This window comes from Otolemur garnettii, unplaced genomic scaffold (genome assembly GCF_000181295.1).
Source record: "Otolemur garnettii isolate 467f Iridium unplaced genomic scaffold, OtoGar3 scaffold00007, whole genome shotgun sequence".
Classification (NCBI taxonomy): Eukaryota; Metazoa; Chordata; class Mammalia; order Primates; family Galagidae; genus Otolemur; species Otolemur garnettii.
Window position 1 is genome coordinate 176,576 of NW_003852402.1, and position 15,377 is coordinate 191,952.

The 15,377-nt window shown below is 53.2% G+C and overlaps 1 protein-coding gene across 1 annotated transcript; it reads right to left on the reverse strand.

Annotated features, from left to right (window-relative positions):
- Positions 1 to 4,387: 4,387 nt before the first annotated feature.
- Positions 4,388 to 14,859, reverse strand: MAPK8IP2 (mitogen-activated protein kinase 8 interacting protein 2). The gene is made up of 12 exons (XM_003783073.3): positions 14,642 to 14,859; positions 13,706 to 13,811; positions 11,996 to 12,274; positions 11,765 to 11,858; positions 10,447 to 11,673; positions 10,027 to 10,102; positions 9,733 to 9,905; positions 9,532 to 9,641; positions 8,407 to 8,514; positions 8,188 to 8,258; positions 4,839 to 4,937; positions 4,388 to 4,460 (listed from the first exon to the last, which is right to left on the reverse strand). Exons 1-12 carry the CDS (start codon positions 14,704 to 14,706, stop codon positions 4,388 to 4,390), a joined length of 2,481 nt encoding a protein of 826 aa, XP_003783121.1. The 5' UTR covers positions 14,707 to 14,859.
- Between the last annotated feature and the right edge of the window lie 518 nt (positions 14,860 to 15,377).

Genomic DNA, 15,377 nt, shown 5'->3' on the forward strand with positions numbered 1-15,377 from the left:
AAAAAAATCATGTGACTTGCTTTTTGTAATTGTCCCTTTAGTGTGGTGGTCTAGAACCAAACCTGCAAAACCTCTGATGTGTACTTATAATGATCCTTGCTACTTTGCTTTAATCTTTTGCCTTAAATTCTCTCTTGGTTCACCTAAACTTCCTCTGGCTTCAAGCAAAATAAAATATAATTCACATGCAGAAGAGAGACTGAAAAAAATACACCAAGATACTAGCAATAGTCATCTTTGGGTTGTAAAAATATAATTTTAACCTTTCTTCTATTTTCTGCAGTCCCCAAAATTCCTATCATTACATGTACTACTCTTTTTTTTTATTGTTTGGGATTCATTGAGGTTACAAAAAATTAGGTTACACTGATTGCATTTGTTAGGTAAATTCCCTCTTATAATTGTGTCCCAACCCCAAGAGATGTGCCATACATTGTGACCCCCCCAAGTCCCATCTCTTCCTCTCTTCCCCTGCTCCCTCATTTCCCTTTCCCCTACCATGTATTATGTCATCTACTGCCTTCATATTAAAATCGAGTACATTGGATTCTTGCTTCACCATTCTTGTGATGCTTTACTAAGAATGTGTTCCACCTCCATCCAGGTTAATACAAAAGATGTAAAGTCTCCTTTTTTAATGGCTGAATAGTATTCCATGGTATATATACACCACAGCTTGTTTATCCATTCCTGGATTGGTGGGTATTTAGGTTGTTTCAACATGTACTACTCTTTATAATGAAAAGTAAATATTTTTAAAAATAAATAAATTCTAATTTGTATGGTGTTTAAAGAAATTGTAACTCAGCAGAGCACTGCCCTGGGCCTGTCTGCCTAGCAAACTCATGTAAGCCTTATAACAATTCCTTTAGGCAGTTATTTTTATTGTAGCCAAATAAGTTTTTTGGGTTTGATAAATATATCTTTACTTCTTTATTTTTAATTTTACATTTGGAGGCCTCTAGTAAGTTTCAAATAATACTTTAAAAAATTAACACACAGTTGCTGCAGGAAAAAAGGAAGAGAAATATCCTTAGTCCCATATTCAGCAAAAATGACTATAGGGTTTTGTGTATTTCCTTTCAGTATTTTTCTGCACATATTCTCTAGCATAATATGTATGATGCTACATATTTATTATCTCTTAATAGCATAACAAATATTTTCTGTGTTTTTACAAATGTTGGTAAACACACTTTTATATTTGCCTAGTATTTCAATGTGGTAAATACACATTAATTTGGTTAAGTCTGTTGGTCAATATTTAGATTACTTTTGTGCTTTCCTTATTTTAAACAAAAATGCAATAAATACTTTTGTGTAGAGAGCTTTTTATTAAGATGGGCTAAATTTGCAGAACTTAGGTTCAGGTCCTGAAGGCATCAATAGAGGCCTTGGGCTATGACCCCTTCACAGCCCCAGATCTGGCAGGCAGAGACACCGCCAAGTCCCTGTTCTCCCTGCTCAATGGATCATAGTTGGGAGCAGGCAAGAGGGACTCCTCACAAAGCACAAGGCCCAGGTGTCCAAATGCCCAGAAGGAGGACAGGAGGTCATCCAGTGACAAGGAGGGGCGGGCAGCAGGTGTCCACAGAGAACTCAGAGGTTCCCAGGTCAGAAATGCGGTGAACCAAGCTGGGACAGGTCAGGCTAAGGTTCACAGGGACCTGCCCCAGAGCTTTAAAGAGGTTGTGATCTGCCAAGGTTTCATTTTTAAAAGATTGATCTGCACATAGGTGCAGTGGAGACTCAGAGGCAGGCTCAGGTGAGAGCAGGGAATGCAAAGGAGGCTGTTTCTTTCTTTCTTTTCAGTTTTTGGCTAGGGCTAGGTTTGAACCCACCACCTCCGGCATATGGGGCCAGTGCCCTTACTCCTTTGAGCCACAGGCACCACCCAGGAGGCTGTTTCTTGCACAGAGAACCAGGAGGAACCTCAGGGTTTCCCAAGCGAGGAGCGGAGGGGTGGGGGAAAATGGAGCGAAGAGCATACTTATGGGTGATGGGCGAAGGTAAAGGTGACCCGGGCCTGTAGCTCTGGTGACAGAACAAAGATGAATAGGGTGGGAGGGCAAGGGCTCCTGTGAGTTCGAAGTGACTAACAGCCACGAGTCAGCCGCCCAGTGACACCATAGTGGAGCACCCCCGGAGGTCAGCAGGGTTTGGCAAGTTAATGCACAGCGCACACAGCGACCTCGTGGTCTCAGCACACGGAGGCCACTGAGTCCATTGGAGGATGACGCCAAGTGAGGGAGAACCCAGTACCGACTAAGCCTGGGATGGGGGGCCAAAGGGCGACTAAGCTCCAGGAGACGATGAAACCAGAGGAGCAGCTGGAGAGGTGAAAGGAAGGCAGGCATGTGAAGGACGCACCAGCATTTCCAACAGCTGTGTCAACCCTACAAAAACCTTGGAGATTTTGTGGAAGAGCCAAGCTGTGAGGAGGAGCCAAACCCAGTAGACGTCGGGCCAAGTCTGGCAAAGGCGGGGCCAAGCCAAGAAGAGGAGGGGCTAAACCATGTGAAGGCAGGCCTAAGCCTGGCAATGGTAGGGCCAAACTGATAGGGTGAGGCCAATCCTGGCACAGAGGCCTGGCTGACTGAGCTCCGGGACCACGGTGAGGGGAGGGCATGGAGCATTCCCACCTCAGAGGAAAAGGGAGCAGATGTGTGGGGGTGATAGTCTCTGCAGCGCAGCTATACACGCTTGGGGGCCACACCCATATCCCCTAGCTGGGGGGAGCTGTACAAATTTCAAATGTACACACTCAAAGGGGCTATCTGCCTTTTTACAGCTTCATCTGAATCAGTGAGAAAGTTTTCTCATACTTTTTGTCTTCTTGAACAAACATAATATTCCTATATGCTGGTTAGGAAGCTGCATCTCCATCATGTGACTGGTCTGTAACATTGATCTGGCTATCAGCAGGCTTCACATCAATTTGTGATGTTCATATGCTAAAGATCTGAATTACTTAGGGATTCTTAACACTGTGAATCTGTTTCTCTGTATGTTGGCAGTCAACATTGGAGAAGTGTGTGAATTTTATAGACAGTAACTTTTAAATTTTATGTAGTAAATATGTCTATACTCCCTTCTCTCATGCTTTCATGAGACAACCTTCACTTGCTGTCTTCCTGGTGCTGTACTAGTCCTGGGCCCAGAGGGAGGGATGATGACCTACAATCTAAGGGCATACTGGAATAGGCACCTATTTTCTCCTTCATTCTGTGGAGAATTTTTTATTTTTTATTTTTGAGAATTTTTTAAATACCAATTTTAAGATCTAAGTAGATTGTTTTCCAAGGAATTAATTCCCTCCCCACAACCTGAGCCATGCAGGCTCCCAGCCCAGTGAATATGGAAGGGACACCTATTTCATGCCCAGCTCCTTCTCGCTGGCCTCAGCTTCCTTTGCGGCCAGCCAAGTGTGTTTGGGAAGAATCTCCAGAGTGCCTCCAGATGTGGGACTGCAGGGACCCTCAGCATGATTGCAGAAAACACTAAAGGGGTGAGATGTCTCTTGATACCCCTGACCCTATTATTACCCTGGGGTATCCATCCCATTGCCATGAGCAGCACCTGGGTAAGTGGCCCTGTGTCTTGGCAATCCCCCTAGAAACAGCCAAGATCACACCAAGCAGAGTTTTATTGAGACCATGGGCGAGGTCCACATACACAGCGCAGGGCATGGGTGGGGCAGATACACTCTGGACTGCGGGAGTATGTTAGCAGCGGCAAAGCAGATGACAGTGTGATGGACCCCGGAGGGGGCACCCTCCTAGCAGCAAATGGGAGCTCCAGGTGGGCATCAAAACCCACCCTTGCTTCCCTAAGGCTATTTTGGGAACCCCTCCCTTCTTCCTCCAGAGCTCCATGTGGAGTGGGGTGTGGGTGGCCCCTCTCTTTGTTCCTGTGGTCAAGGAGTCAAGGATGGGATAATCCCTTGAGATTCACTATAAAAATTAAAATTCCTTTATAAATCATAGGGAAGGGGCAGGAGGGGATCATTTTGGAGCCTGACATCACCGTCACCTAGAGCCTCATCTTCCTGCATACCCCCCAAGTTCTGACTCCAAAGTAAAGGGCAAAGGGTAAGGTTTGCAGGCAGAGATGGGCAGAGAAACAAGGGGAGAGAGAGGAAAGGAAGGCTGAGGAACAGATGAGGACAGAAAGAAGAAATCAGAAGGAAATGGGGCACAGGGAGCTCTTCCCCCACAGCCCCCATAGCCATGCCCTGGGGATCAAGGATGAGGGTTCCCAGCCCAAAGACTTCCATAAACATAAGGTCTCCTGTGCCCCCATCCAGTCTTTGTCAAATCCACAGTGGCCTCTTCACACACACCCAGTCCTGGCTGCATATGGGGCAGGAGACAGAGAGTGCAGGCGGCTACTCCAGGTAGATGTCCTCTGTGGGGCAGGCGTAGGCCAGGTGCTCCTGGTAGTACTCCAGGAAGGCGCGGCTGCGGGGAGAGGGTCCTCTACCAGCCACTCAAGGTGAGTCCTCAATTCCTCACCTCTCTACAACCCCCAATTCACCTGTTACCCCCAACTTTGGTCCTTAGCTCTCCTGGCCCAGGTCATATTCACAGTACAGTGTCGTTTTCCAGACTCTGGCCACAGCCCTCCACCCACACCCCCACATGACCCTGCACCATCTCCATCCTCAGGATCTTTTTCCCAGGCTCCTCCCCAAATCTTTACCCCACCACTTCCTACCCTCTCTACTCAGCATACCCAGCTCTCCTTCCCCAGATTTCCTGATTACCTCCCCACCCATCTCTGTACCCCTCTTCCAGTTCTGCCTTCCCACCCCAGCCCTGCTTGAGGACCCTGCTCACCCCACGCTCTGTGCCACAGGCCTCATGGACTCCTGGGAGACAAAGACATGGCAGGCGAAGCGACTCAGCAGTGGGTGTTTGGTAATGAAACCAAAATAGCTGTAGGGGATGGCAGTGTGGAGGGAGCATTAGAGCACTGACCCAGCTGCTGGCTGCCCCCAAGTAATGTGCAGGGAAAAGGCAAGAACAAAGGGCTTGAGGGAAGCATAGGGCACTGGAATGGGGGGGGGGGTTCACATGATTTTAAGATTTGAAAGTGTCTTTTTTGGTCTCATCTCAAACACAGTGCTGGGCAGCTACAAGGAGTTAAAGTTCTAAGTTAATTTCATGCTGGAACATCTACTATGAATGCATCTTCCTTCCCTGAGCCAGTGCTGCCTCCTGCTGTAGCCCATATAGAGCCTGCCCCAGGACCACAGAGCAAGGTCTCTACCCCATCCTCTGGACATATCTCCTGCTGACTCAGGCTTATTCAGGCCTCCTCATGGGGGCCACCCAACCCCACCCTTGGTCCTGCCAACTCACAGCTGCTTTCCCAGCACTGACACAGGGCTTGACACCCCCATCCATTAAACACTCTTGGATTCACTGGCTCCACTGCAGAAGCACCTCCACCCTGACCCCTCTACTTATGTAGTCATTGCCCCAACTCTCTCATTTATGCCTGCCTGCCATCTTCTTCTCTGAGATATTAGTAAAAAGTATTGTCCAGAAGGAAAGGAAGTCAGCGTCCTACAGTATGAGACTCCAAGCCTCTGCTGCCACTCCTACCCTCAAAACTGGGGCCAATCCGATCCCTTTCCTCATGACTTTGGAATTTTGTGGTCCTGACAGATCGGAAGCCACATGACATAGTGTCACTGCCAGGACAATGTGCTCATGTGGTCCACAAACATATCACAAGACCTATCTCAGTGCTGTGTTCAAATAATTATAATAATAATCACTAGTGTAAGATGTTACAAAGTGTTACTAAGACATCACCTTAAACACTTTATATTATTAACTCACATAAACCTCATAGTAGCCCTAGAAGGTAGGCTAAGCACAGAGAGGGCTGGTATCTTGCCCAAGGACACATAGCCAGGCTGCAGCAGCACAGCACCCAGGGGCAAATGGGTTCCCCTGCATTCCTGACCTGACTTGCAACTCCACATTGAAATAAACTAACCATTTTTTTTTTTTTTTGAGACAGAGTCTCACTCAGTAGCCCTGGGTAGAGTGCCATGCTGTCATAACTCAAATGCCTGGGCTCAAGAGATCCTCCTGCCTCAGCCTCCCAAGCAGCTGAGACTACAGGCACCCACCACCATACCTGGCTAATTTTTCTATTTTTAGTAGAGATGGGGTCTTGCTCTTGCTCAGGATGATATTGAACTCCTGAGTTCAAAGGATCCTGCTGCTTCAGACTCTCAGAGTGCTGTGATTACAGGTGTGAGCCACCATGCCTGAACTTGAGCTAACCATTTGTTTTGCCCTGTCTCCTTAGTGCTTCCTCACTGCGAAGGACTGGGCGAGTTCTGGAAGAACAGAGGTTAGGAAGCACTAATATCCTTGTTTCTCAGCAGAGGGAAACAGGCTATCATAAGCTCAGGCTGGACCCAGTCATAGCTGGAGGTCCATGAGAGAGAGACAGTAGCTCCTTAGCCTTCTCCTCCCAACCCCAGACCAACTTGTCTGACCATCTTTCTCTCATGAATAAGAAAAAGAGGCTCGGCGCCTATGGCTCAAGTGGCTAAAGCACCAGCCACATACACCTAAGGTGGTGGATTCGAATTCAGCCTGAGCCACCAAACAATGACGGCTGCAACCAAAAAATAGCCAGGTGTTGTGGCGGGCGCCTGTGGTCCCAGCTACTTGGGAGGCTGAGGCAAGAGACTCGCTTGAGCCCAGGAGTTGGAGGTTGCTGTGAGCTGTGATGCCACGGCATTCTACCCAGGAGGACATCTTGAGGCTCTCTCTCTCAAAAAAAAGAGAGCTCTTCTTCTCTTCCTGCAGCACTGTCTGCAGCCCCCTATATCCATGGCCTCTGAGCCCTGGCACGCTGCCCTAGCTCTCTACCGATGAGCAGCTTTTCAACTGTGGGTCCCATCAAGCCATCTCCCTCTTCAATGGAGGAGGTGCAAAATGGCCCAGCATTCTCCAACCAGTAGAGGCTTCCTCATTCTCTTCACCAAATGATTCCCCAGGATGCCCTTCATACCTGCCCCAGACTGAAACTTGGCAGCATCATGCCTACCCTGTATCCTGTCTGCCCAAGAGCACCACCTCCCTCCAGCTTCTCTAGACCCTCTGAGCCTCTGGTTGGCTTGTCTGTCTGTCTGGTTCCTCCTCCTATCTCCTTCATTTAGGGCACCAGGACTCTGCAGGCAAGACTCTGTGGCTGGGAGGGAGCCTGCATCTGGCTGCCACTCATGCCCACCACTGCACTCCTGCACCAGCAACTCTTCCTCCCTTCTCTCTCCTCTGAGCCTCATCTGCCTGGCCATCTCATCTACCTCATGGTCTTGGTTACCTACCTACCCAAAACTGATATCGTTCCTCCGGGTTTTTCTCCTAAACCCCAGACCCATGTAACCAATGGCCACTTTAGTCTCACCATGTCCATGACTAACCCCCACATCTCCTCTCAGGGTGTGGTTTACTATCTAGTCAGTACCCAGGTGGATCTCACCTCGACCTCTTCCAGTCAGTCAGTCTCTACAACCAATCAGGTCCCACCTCTTAATTGCCTCTTGCATCTGCACACTTCCTATCCTGACATGGCACTGGGTAATCTCAGCAGCCACCTGGTCTCCTACAGACAGCACCTGGGTCAATCTATTCTGCCCTGTGGCCAGAGCCAGCTTGTCACCCTGTGTCTCATTCTTCTGTAAAGACCCTTCTGTGGTGCCATAACCAGCAAGAGGAAATGCAAGCTCCATGATACCTCTCACTGCTCCCTCACACCCAACCTCAGAGCCCCTGGTGCCCCACACCCCTTCATCTTCCCAGTGGCTCCCTGCTGAGAGACCCACTTCCCTCACCCCTAAGCAACTGCTTGTCTTTTGCGGCTTGCCTTTCTGAGTCCCAGGAGAACTGGCTTACCTCTGTGGGTCTGCTCACTAAAGTCCACCAAGATGACCACCAGACCACCAAAAGGTTCCTAGTCTTCCCTGTCTATCTGTCTCCTCACCCAGACCAGGAAGGAGCCCATCTGATTTACATCTGCAGCCAGCTCTGTGCCAGTGCCACATGGCTGGTCCACTCTCAGAGCCAAGTAGGTACAGAAGAAACTCTTGGGGTAGGGTGTTGGGGAACGGGCAGCCACAGGGCTTATGGGGATTCTAGGGGAGGGGGAGGCTCTCACCAGCTGTTGCGGGGGTGGCAGCCACAGAACGAGATGTTCTTCATCTGGAAGAAGTGGCTGCAGCGTTGGAACTAGATAAGTGGTGGACAGAGCATGTGAGTCAGACAGGCGGCCTAGGGTCCCTCCTGCACCTGCCCACTGGACATCCCCACTGGCCTGTCCCTTGATCTTACCCTACCTCCCCCAGCCTCCCCAGGTCCCCCATCCCCCACACCCTACCTCAGGCCCTCCTCCACTCAGACTCAGCTTGACCCCTCGAAGAGAGATCTCGAGGTCACAGGAGGCAGGAGGACGCAGGTGGACAGTCAGTTTCCGGGCAGTGGCAATCTGAGGAAGAAGTTAAGGGAGAAGAGGGTCTTGAGACACCTACAAGGGCCTCTTTCTCTTCCTTTGGTAGAACTTTAACTTTTGTTCTTTTTAGATTATGTTTAAAGAAACTTGGCATTGAAGACTCGTGAGATGCAGGCTGGGCAAGGTGGCTCATGCCTGTAATCCCAGCACTTGGGAGGCCAAAGCAGGTGGATTGCCTGAGCTCACAGGTTTGACACCAGCCTGAGCCAGAGTGAGACCTCATGTCTAAAAATAGCCAGGCATTGTGGCCTGTAGTCCCAGCTACTTGGGAAGCTGAGACAAGAGAATCACTTAAGCCCAGGAGTTTGAGATTGCTATGAGCTATGATGCTATGGCATTCTACCAAGAGTGACAACATGAGACTCTGTCTCAAAAAAAAAAAAAAAATACTCGTGAGATGCAATTCTGAAAGATATGAGAGGCCCTATTTCTCAGTTTTAGGATGAGCTGGTCACCTCTCTGCACTCAGCCTGCCTCATTTTCCTTCCATTTGTCAGCTAGGCTGCTCCTCTTGACTCAGGTACCAGGAGCACAGTCCCAACCCACCTTGGTCTTCCCACTGCCTGATCCCTGTAAGCTCGATGGGGGGCTCCAGGATGCAAGGCTGGTTTTTCCTGCTCCCTGCTGCGCCCCCAGCCTCAATCACAGCCTGCCAAATGGGCAGGTGCTCACTAAATATCTGCTGAGTAAATGAACGAGGGAGCAGATGACTGCCAGGGAAGGGGCTATGAGAGCTGGTCTCAGTTTTCAGGCAGGAGGAGGATAAGCTGAAGGGGAGGAGGGGTCAGAGGGAAGGCAGAGGCCCACTGAACTCACCAAGAGACCCAAAGGTGATGGGGACAGCTGCTGAGCTCTGCCTTGACTCAGGGCCAAAGTTGCCCACCCCGGAGCTGCTATTCCCTGGAGGAGCTTTGGGAACTGTGCCAGCCTGTGGTGATGGTGTGGGTGGCCACCCAGGCCCTATGCCTATGCCCATCCCACCTCCACACTGACCTTCTGCATGGCTGCACACAGAATACCATTGCCCTGGTGACAAGGCACCTCCACAGAGCCCAGGAACTGCACGTCGAAGCGCTCCACCCAGCAGGGACTTCGCTTGCTCCCTGGGGGCACACAGGGCCCAGGTCAGGCCACAGTGGGGAGGGTCTGGGGTGACCTGCTGCCCCTTTCCCTGCCCCTGGTGATGGGCCTCACCCAGCAGGTCCTTGGTAGGGCCAGGCACTGCATGGGCATAGAAGGCAGGGAATACACCACGCTCCCCTGTGCGCATGTTGAAGCCACGGAACCAGAAATCATCCTCCTCAGCCTCCACCAGCACAGGATCGTCCACATCCAACTCTAACTCATCCGGGTGTCGAGGGATGAACCTGATGTCAAGGGAGAGGCTACTGGGGGAGGGGCAAGACTGGCTGGGTCATGTCCACCAGTGTTCCATAACACCTGTGGACTGAGGGTAGAGATTACCACCAGCAAGGAAGGAGGTTGTACCTGAAGACAGCCCGGTGAGTCTGTTCTCGCTCCTCCCCGTTGACCACACAGGAAAAAAGGCCAAAGGACTCAGTGCCTAAGAGAGAGATAGTGACTTCAAGTAGGGCAAGGAAAGTACTTGAAGGTCTAGCCTTGGCTAGAGCCAAGTTCCCTCCCCTCAGCAGTCTGGTATGGGTGTCCTTCGTCAGGGAAACAAGTTGAACCCCTTCATGTAGTACTAGGACAGAGCCAGCCTGCCCAACCCACTCCCTACTCCAAGGGCGTTCTGGAGGGTACTTGAGGACCATGTCCTAGGGAGAAGACAGTGCCCAGCACTGACCACTCCCATGCCCTCAAGCTACCCTAGGACAAAAAGGGACCCTGGGCCCTAGAGTCTCACTGTTCCTCTAGGGCCACCTCCATTCCCAGCCTCTCACTCACTGGAGGATCGAGATGTGCTGTTAACAAAAACATTGAGGAACTTTTTGGAGAAGGTGAGGTCAGGGCTTTCTGGAGAAGTGTCCCCAGGGCCCTGACCACCATCCAGCAGCACAGCGCCTGCCTCTTCCTCGCTGGCCTCCCCGTAGCTGTCCTCTTCACTGTCGCTGCCCAGGCCAGCGCAGCGCCGCAGGCTCACCAGCTCCAGCTGCGTATGTTCGTCCACCACCAGCGTGTACTTGACTGCATCGTACACCAGTGAGGCGTCCAGCGGAGCTGCAGGGCCCGGGCCCCTGCCGCCCGGGGGCTCTGTGCTGTCCTCAGCATCGTCCTCATCCTCCTCATCCTCGTCGTCCTCCTCTTCAGAGCAGGCCGCAAAGCAGGCTCGGCCTGGCCGGGTAGCGCGGCCAGGCGAAGCCCACAGTGGCGTGATGGTATCACACGTGGGGTTGCTGAGGAAGAGGCAAGGGCCCGGCTGCCCGGAGCCAGATTGAGACGCTGCGGGCGCAGGGGGCGGAGGCCCGCACAACGTCTCTATGTCCACCAACTCCACACCCCCAGGCGCCACTGTCACTGCCGGGTCCCCGGTGTCCTCAGTGGCACCGCTGGCAGGCGGCACGGGCTCCCCAGACGGGCGCGGTGCCGGAGACAGGCACTGGCCGGGGCAGCTGATGGGCGAGGAGCCCTCGGAGATCATGCGGCTCACCAGGTTGCTGAGCAGCCAGGGTGAGTCTGCGTCCTCGCTGAGGTCTGGCTCCGACTCTGACCCAGACTCGTACTCGCTGTTGGTGTCGTCCGGGCCCACCGGCAGGAAGGCGGGGCGGCGCAGGGGTTCCTGCCGGGGCTCGGGCTCCGGCTCTGAGGCAGGCGATGAGGCCTCCTCAATGGAGTTGGTGAGGTGCGAGGAGCGGCCACTGCTGCTGCCGCCATCGCTGCTCAGCTCCAGCTCCGTCTCTGAGATGGACGATATCATCCGCCCAAGGCGCGCTCCGCCGGCGTCCTCCGAATCTGAGCCCGGGGACGACAGCTCCTGGCTGCTGCGACGTCCCCCGCGGCTACCACTCGAGCGGCTCCTAAGGTCGGCCTCAATGCCGGGATCTGAGGAGGGCGAGGCTTCACCTGGCGCCAGGGGCTCCACAGGTCGGTTCCCTTCGCAGTCACAACCTGGGCTCACTGATGACTGCGCCTCACCAGGCCCTGCTTCCATGGGCAGGGGGGAACCAGAGAGCTCTGCTGGGCAGTGGAAACTTGTCACCATCAAGATCACCATGAGCCAGACCTTCCAGAAGCAGCCCATTCCCCCCTCCTTCCTACCCCTCACCTCTGAGGGACTCCTGGGGTGGTGAACACAGTGCTGTCTCCTTCCAGGAGGCTGGGGGCACTGGGGCAAAGCCCCCATTGTTGTTCAGGGAGTCCTGGGGTGGAGGGACCAGACAACAGTCTTAGGGGCCTTCAGCTCCCATGGCTGACAGGGACCAGCTGCTACAGGGTATAGAATCCAGGTACTGTGACCCAGGCTTAGCTCTAGGAAGATGAGGGTCAGTATGCTTACCTGGGCACCGAGTGTAGTCAGGTGGAGTGTAGTGGGCCGGTGTTTGTGGGGCTCCTCCAAGGAAGGAGAGGGAATAAGGTGTTCTGAGGCAGGTACTTCTGAGCCAGGGCCTCCTCCCTCCTTGCTCTCCCCCTCATCCTCATCCTCATCCTCTTCTTCTTCCTCATCATCTTCCTCCTCCTCCTCTTCATTGTCATCGATCATCTCAAACTCCTGGAAGTCATCCTGGAAGGAGCAGATGGGGTGCGGCTGCTCGGAGCGCCCCAGGGAGAGGCTGTCCTGCAGGAGGGAAAGACGGATGGATGGAGATGGCAGGGCTGGGCCAGAGTGTGACAGTGACCCAGCTCCAACCCAGTGCTAAGAAAGGGGAAAGCAGGTAGGGGCAAGTCACTGGAGAGTTCCTTCCAGTTCACTGTGCCCCTATCAACAGAATGACATTTTTGGAACTCTGTATAAAACACATAGAAATCACTTCAGTTCTGGGCAGCAACTGTGGCTCAAGGAGGAGGGAGCCGGCCCCATATGCTGAGGGTGATGGGTTCAAACTCAGCCCTGGCCAAAAAAAAAAAAAAAAAAAAAAAAAAAAATATATATATATATATATATATATGAAATCACTTCAGTTCTTGGGAAGGGTGCAAACTCCTAAGGCCAAGTGACAGATTCTCAGAGTGGCCTCATCTCTTCTTCCAACCCATCATATTCCACACAAGTACTCCATTTCCTTCATTTCAGCATTTTAACACAATTAACAGTTACTGCACATGGCTTTTGGTCTGTCTCTCCCACTAGACTGCAAGCCCTACCAGGGCAGGGTCATGTCCATATTGTACACTGATGCAACTCATCTCAAAAAACTAGACATAGGGCTCAGTAGATGTTAAATATCAAATGGACACAGAAATGAAGAGACAGCCTACATCCGAGGACTCACCAAGCTTGCATCAACCCCAGAGCCTTTGGCCATGTAATCCCTTTGCTGGCAATTCCTCACCTCCAGTTACTCCTACCTACTCCACCAGCCTGGCTCCTGCTAACTTCATGCATGGTTGACATTTCCTCTGGAAAGACTCCCTCTTTCTCTCAGTCTGAATTGGGTTCCCCTCTCCCTCATCAACCTTGTATCCCTGTTGGAATCCAACCCTTGACACTTGGGCAGCCACTGTCTCTTACATGTTTTTCGCCCTTATTGGGTTGCAAGCTCCTAAAGGCAGCTGTCCTGTTCCACTCCTGGCACCTGGAAGCCCCCTGAACCTGCCACATGGCAGTTGCTCAGAAATGTTCTTGAATGCATGAAAACAGAAATATGGAGCAGGGGAATAAGCAGGAGGTAAAGGGGAAAAGATTTCCAGGGTGGAGACATGTGATAGATAGATGGAAGCTGCAGGTATGGACACAGGGCTAGGAGAGGCCCTGCTAAGATGATAGCTAGAAGAGAATAGATCTTTGTGGGAAGTAATCTGAGGACAGAGGACAGAGGGCATCCAAAGCAAAGACACAACTCCCCTCCCCCAGGCTAGCTTGCTGATAGGCAGGGGAGGACTGACAATGAGAATGAGAGAAGTTGGATACCAAGGAAACCCCAAGGCTAAGAGGCTAAAGGGGAGAAGATCAGGGCTCATAACACCCTAAAACTCCAAGGGAATGATAAGCAGAGCCTAAGTGAGACCCTCCTTTGAGCTGGTTCTGTGCACCCAACTTCTTCCCCACCTTCTCGCAGTGGTCTGAGTCGTAGCTGAGGCCCAGGCCACAGTCATCAGTGATCTCAGACAGGTCTTCATCATCAAATTCTTCCAGGCTTATGTCCTGGGGAGGCCTGGAGAGGAGGCTGAAGTCAGAGAGCCACCAACACTGGAGCCCCTGCCCAGGAGCTGGTCCTGAGGAGGGGCCAAGGGAGACCTCCAGCTCCCAGGCACCATGTTCTCCGGAAACTCCAATTCCCACTGTCACCTTGACCCCCAAGCTCTGCTCTGCTTTGGATCTCTTCCCCCATCTGATACAGACTAGCCCTCCCCCAATCCCTCTCCCACCCTTCCTCCCTACGTGCTGCCCCAGGCCCCTCCCCGTCACAGCTAGGCCTCAGGGGAGTCATCCAGAGCAGAGCAGGGGGAGGGGAGCTGCAGCAGCGGCGGCAGCAGCAACAGGACAGGGAGGGGTCGATCCTCCTTTGGGAGCAGTGTCCAGCCTGTTTGCCTCCCCCTCTCCGGCTCAAGGCAGTCCTATAACCCAGAGGCCCAGCCCCTCCCAGGCCCAGTCCTTTTCACCTACCGCTCCAGAGTCGATTTCTACTCTCTCCCTGCACGGTCCCTACTGGCCAGGTTAGGGCCTCTACTGAAGAGAAACCCAAGGCCAAAAGGACACTGCCAGGCTCAAAGGGTGCGCCCACCATTCTGCCCAGTCTAGGTGCCGCTCCGTGTCCCAGCGGGCAATGAGAGAGGGGTTACTCCGGCTGGACGAGATACGGAGCCCAGGGTGGGGGTGGGGAGCAGGAGTCAGAGCTTCAGGGCCAGAGAGGGGCCTGGGGCCTCGGTCCGCAAGGACGGTGGGGGTGAGATGGCAGAGAGGTCGGAGGAGTCAGGGGCTGGGCCAGAGAGAGGCTGCAGGAAGGTGAGGGAGCGACGACGACCGGGACGCCGAGGTGCGTACCTGCAGCCCGGAGGCGACAGCGAGTGGAAGGTGGAAAGAGAAAACATCTCCGCGCGATCCGCCATCTTCTCCGGGAAGGGCCTGCGACCGCGGCGGGGGAGGGGTGCGCCGGGTCGCCGCTCGCCCTCCGCGCTCCCTCCCTGACAGCCCCCGCCTCACCTCGTGACACGCCCTGCGACACCCCGCCCGCGACACACCTCGACGCCGGCCAGGACGCCGCGCAGCGGAGCCGCAGGGCGCAGGGAGGAGGTGCCGCGGGGAGGGCGGGGCGGTGGGGATGCGGGTGGGCGGGGAGGGGGCTAAGCGGGGAGGGGCCTGTCGGTGCGGGGCACCAGGATGGGCGCCGCAAGTCTTCAGGACTGGAGGGATGCGGAGCCTGCGGGGAATCCTGGCCAACGGCGGGCTTTCTCGGGAGCGAGGAGGCCCCAGGGTTCTGTCTCCGAGGGAGGTCGGGTGGAGGCTGACCCTCACGAGCCGGAGGAGCTGTCCACCTTCGGGTGCTGATCGAAGCCAGGGGAGCTGTCCCCCAAAGGGTGCTGACCAGCTGACTGAGAGTGACCCCTAAAGCATGCTGACTGGGCTGCAACGGTTCTTTCCCCGACGGTGCTCACTAGGGCTGGACAGGGACATCTACTCATGGGATGCTGATCAGGTAGAGACTCAGAGCGGACCATAAAGAGGATGCTGATTAGAGCTAAGACTGAATGCTCAGTACACAGGAGAAGCTTCAGGGACT

Coding starts and splice junctions, on each gene's coding strand:
- MAPK8IP2 (XM_003783073.3), bottom strand. CDS start 14,706: ATGGCGGATCGCGCGGAGATGTTTTCTCTTTCCACCTTCCACTCGCTG. Junction 11,859..11,995: donor TGACTACACTCGGTGCCCAG/GTAAGCATACTG, acceptor CCTCCACCCCAG/GACTCCCTGAACAACAATGG. Junction 4,938..8,187: donor TGCCACCCCCGCAACAGCTG/GTGAGAGCCTCC, acceptor CATCCCCTACAG/CTATTTTGGTTTCATTACCA.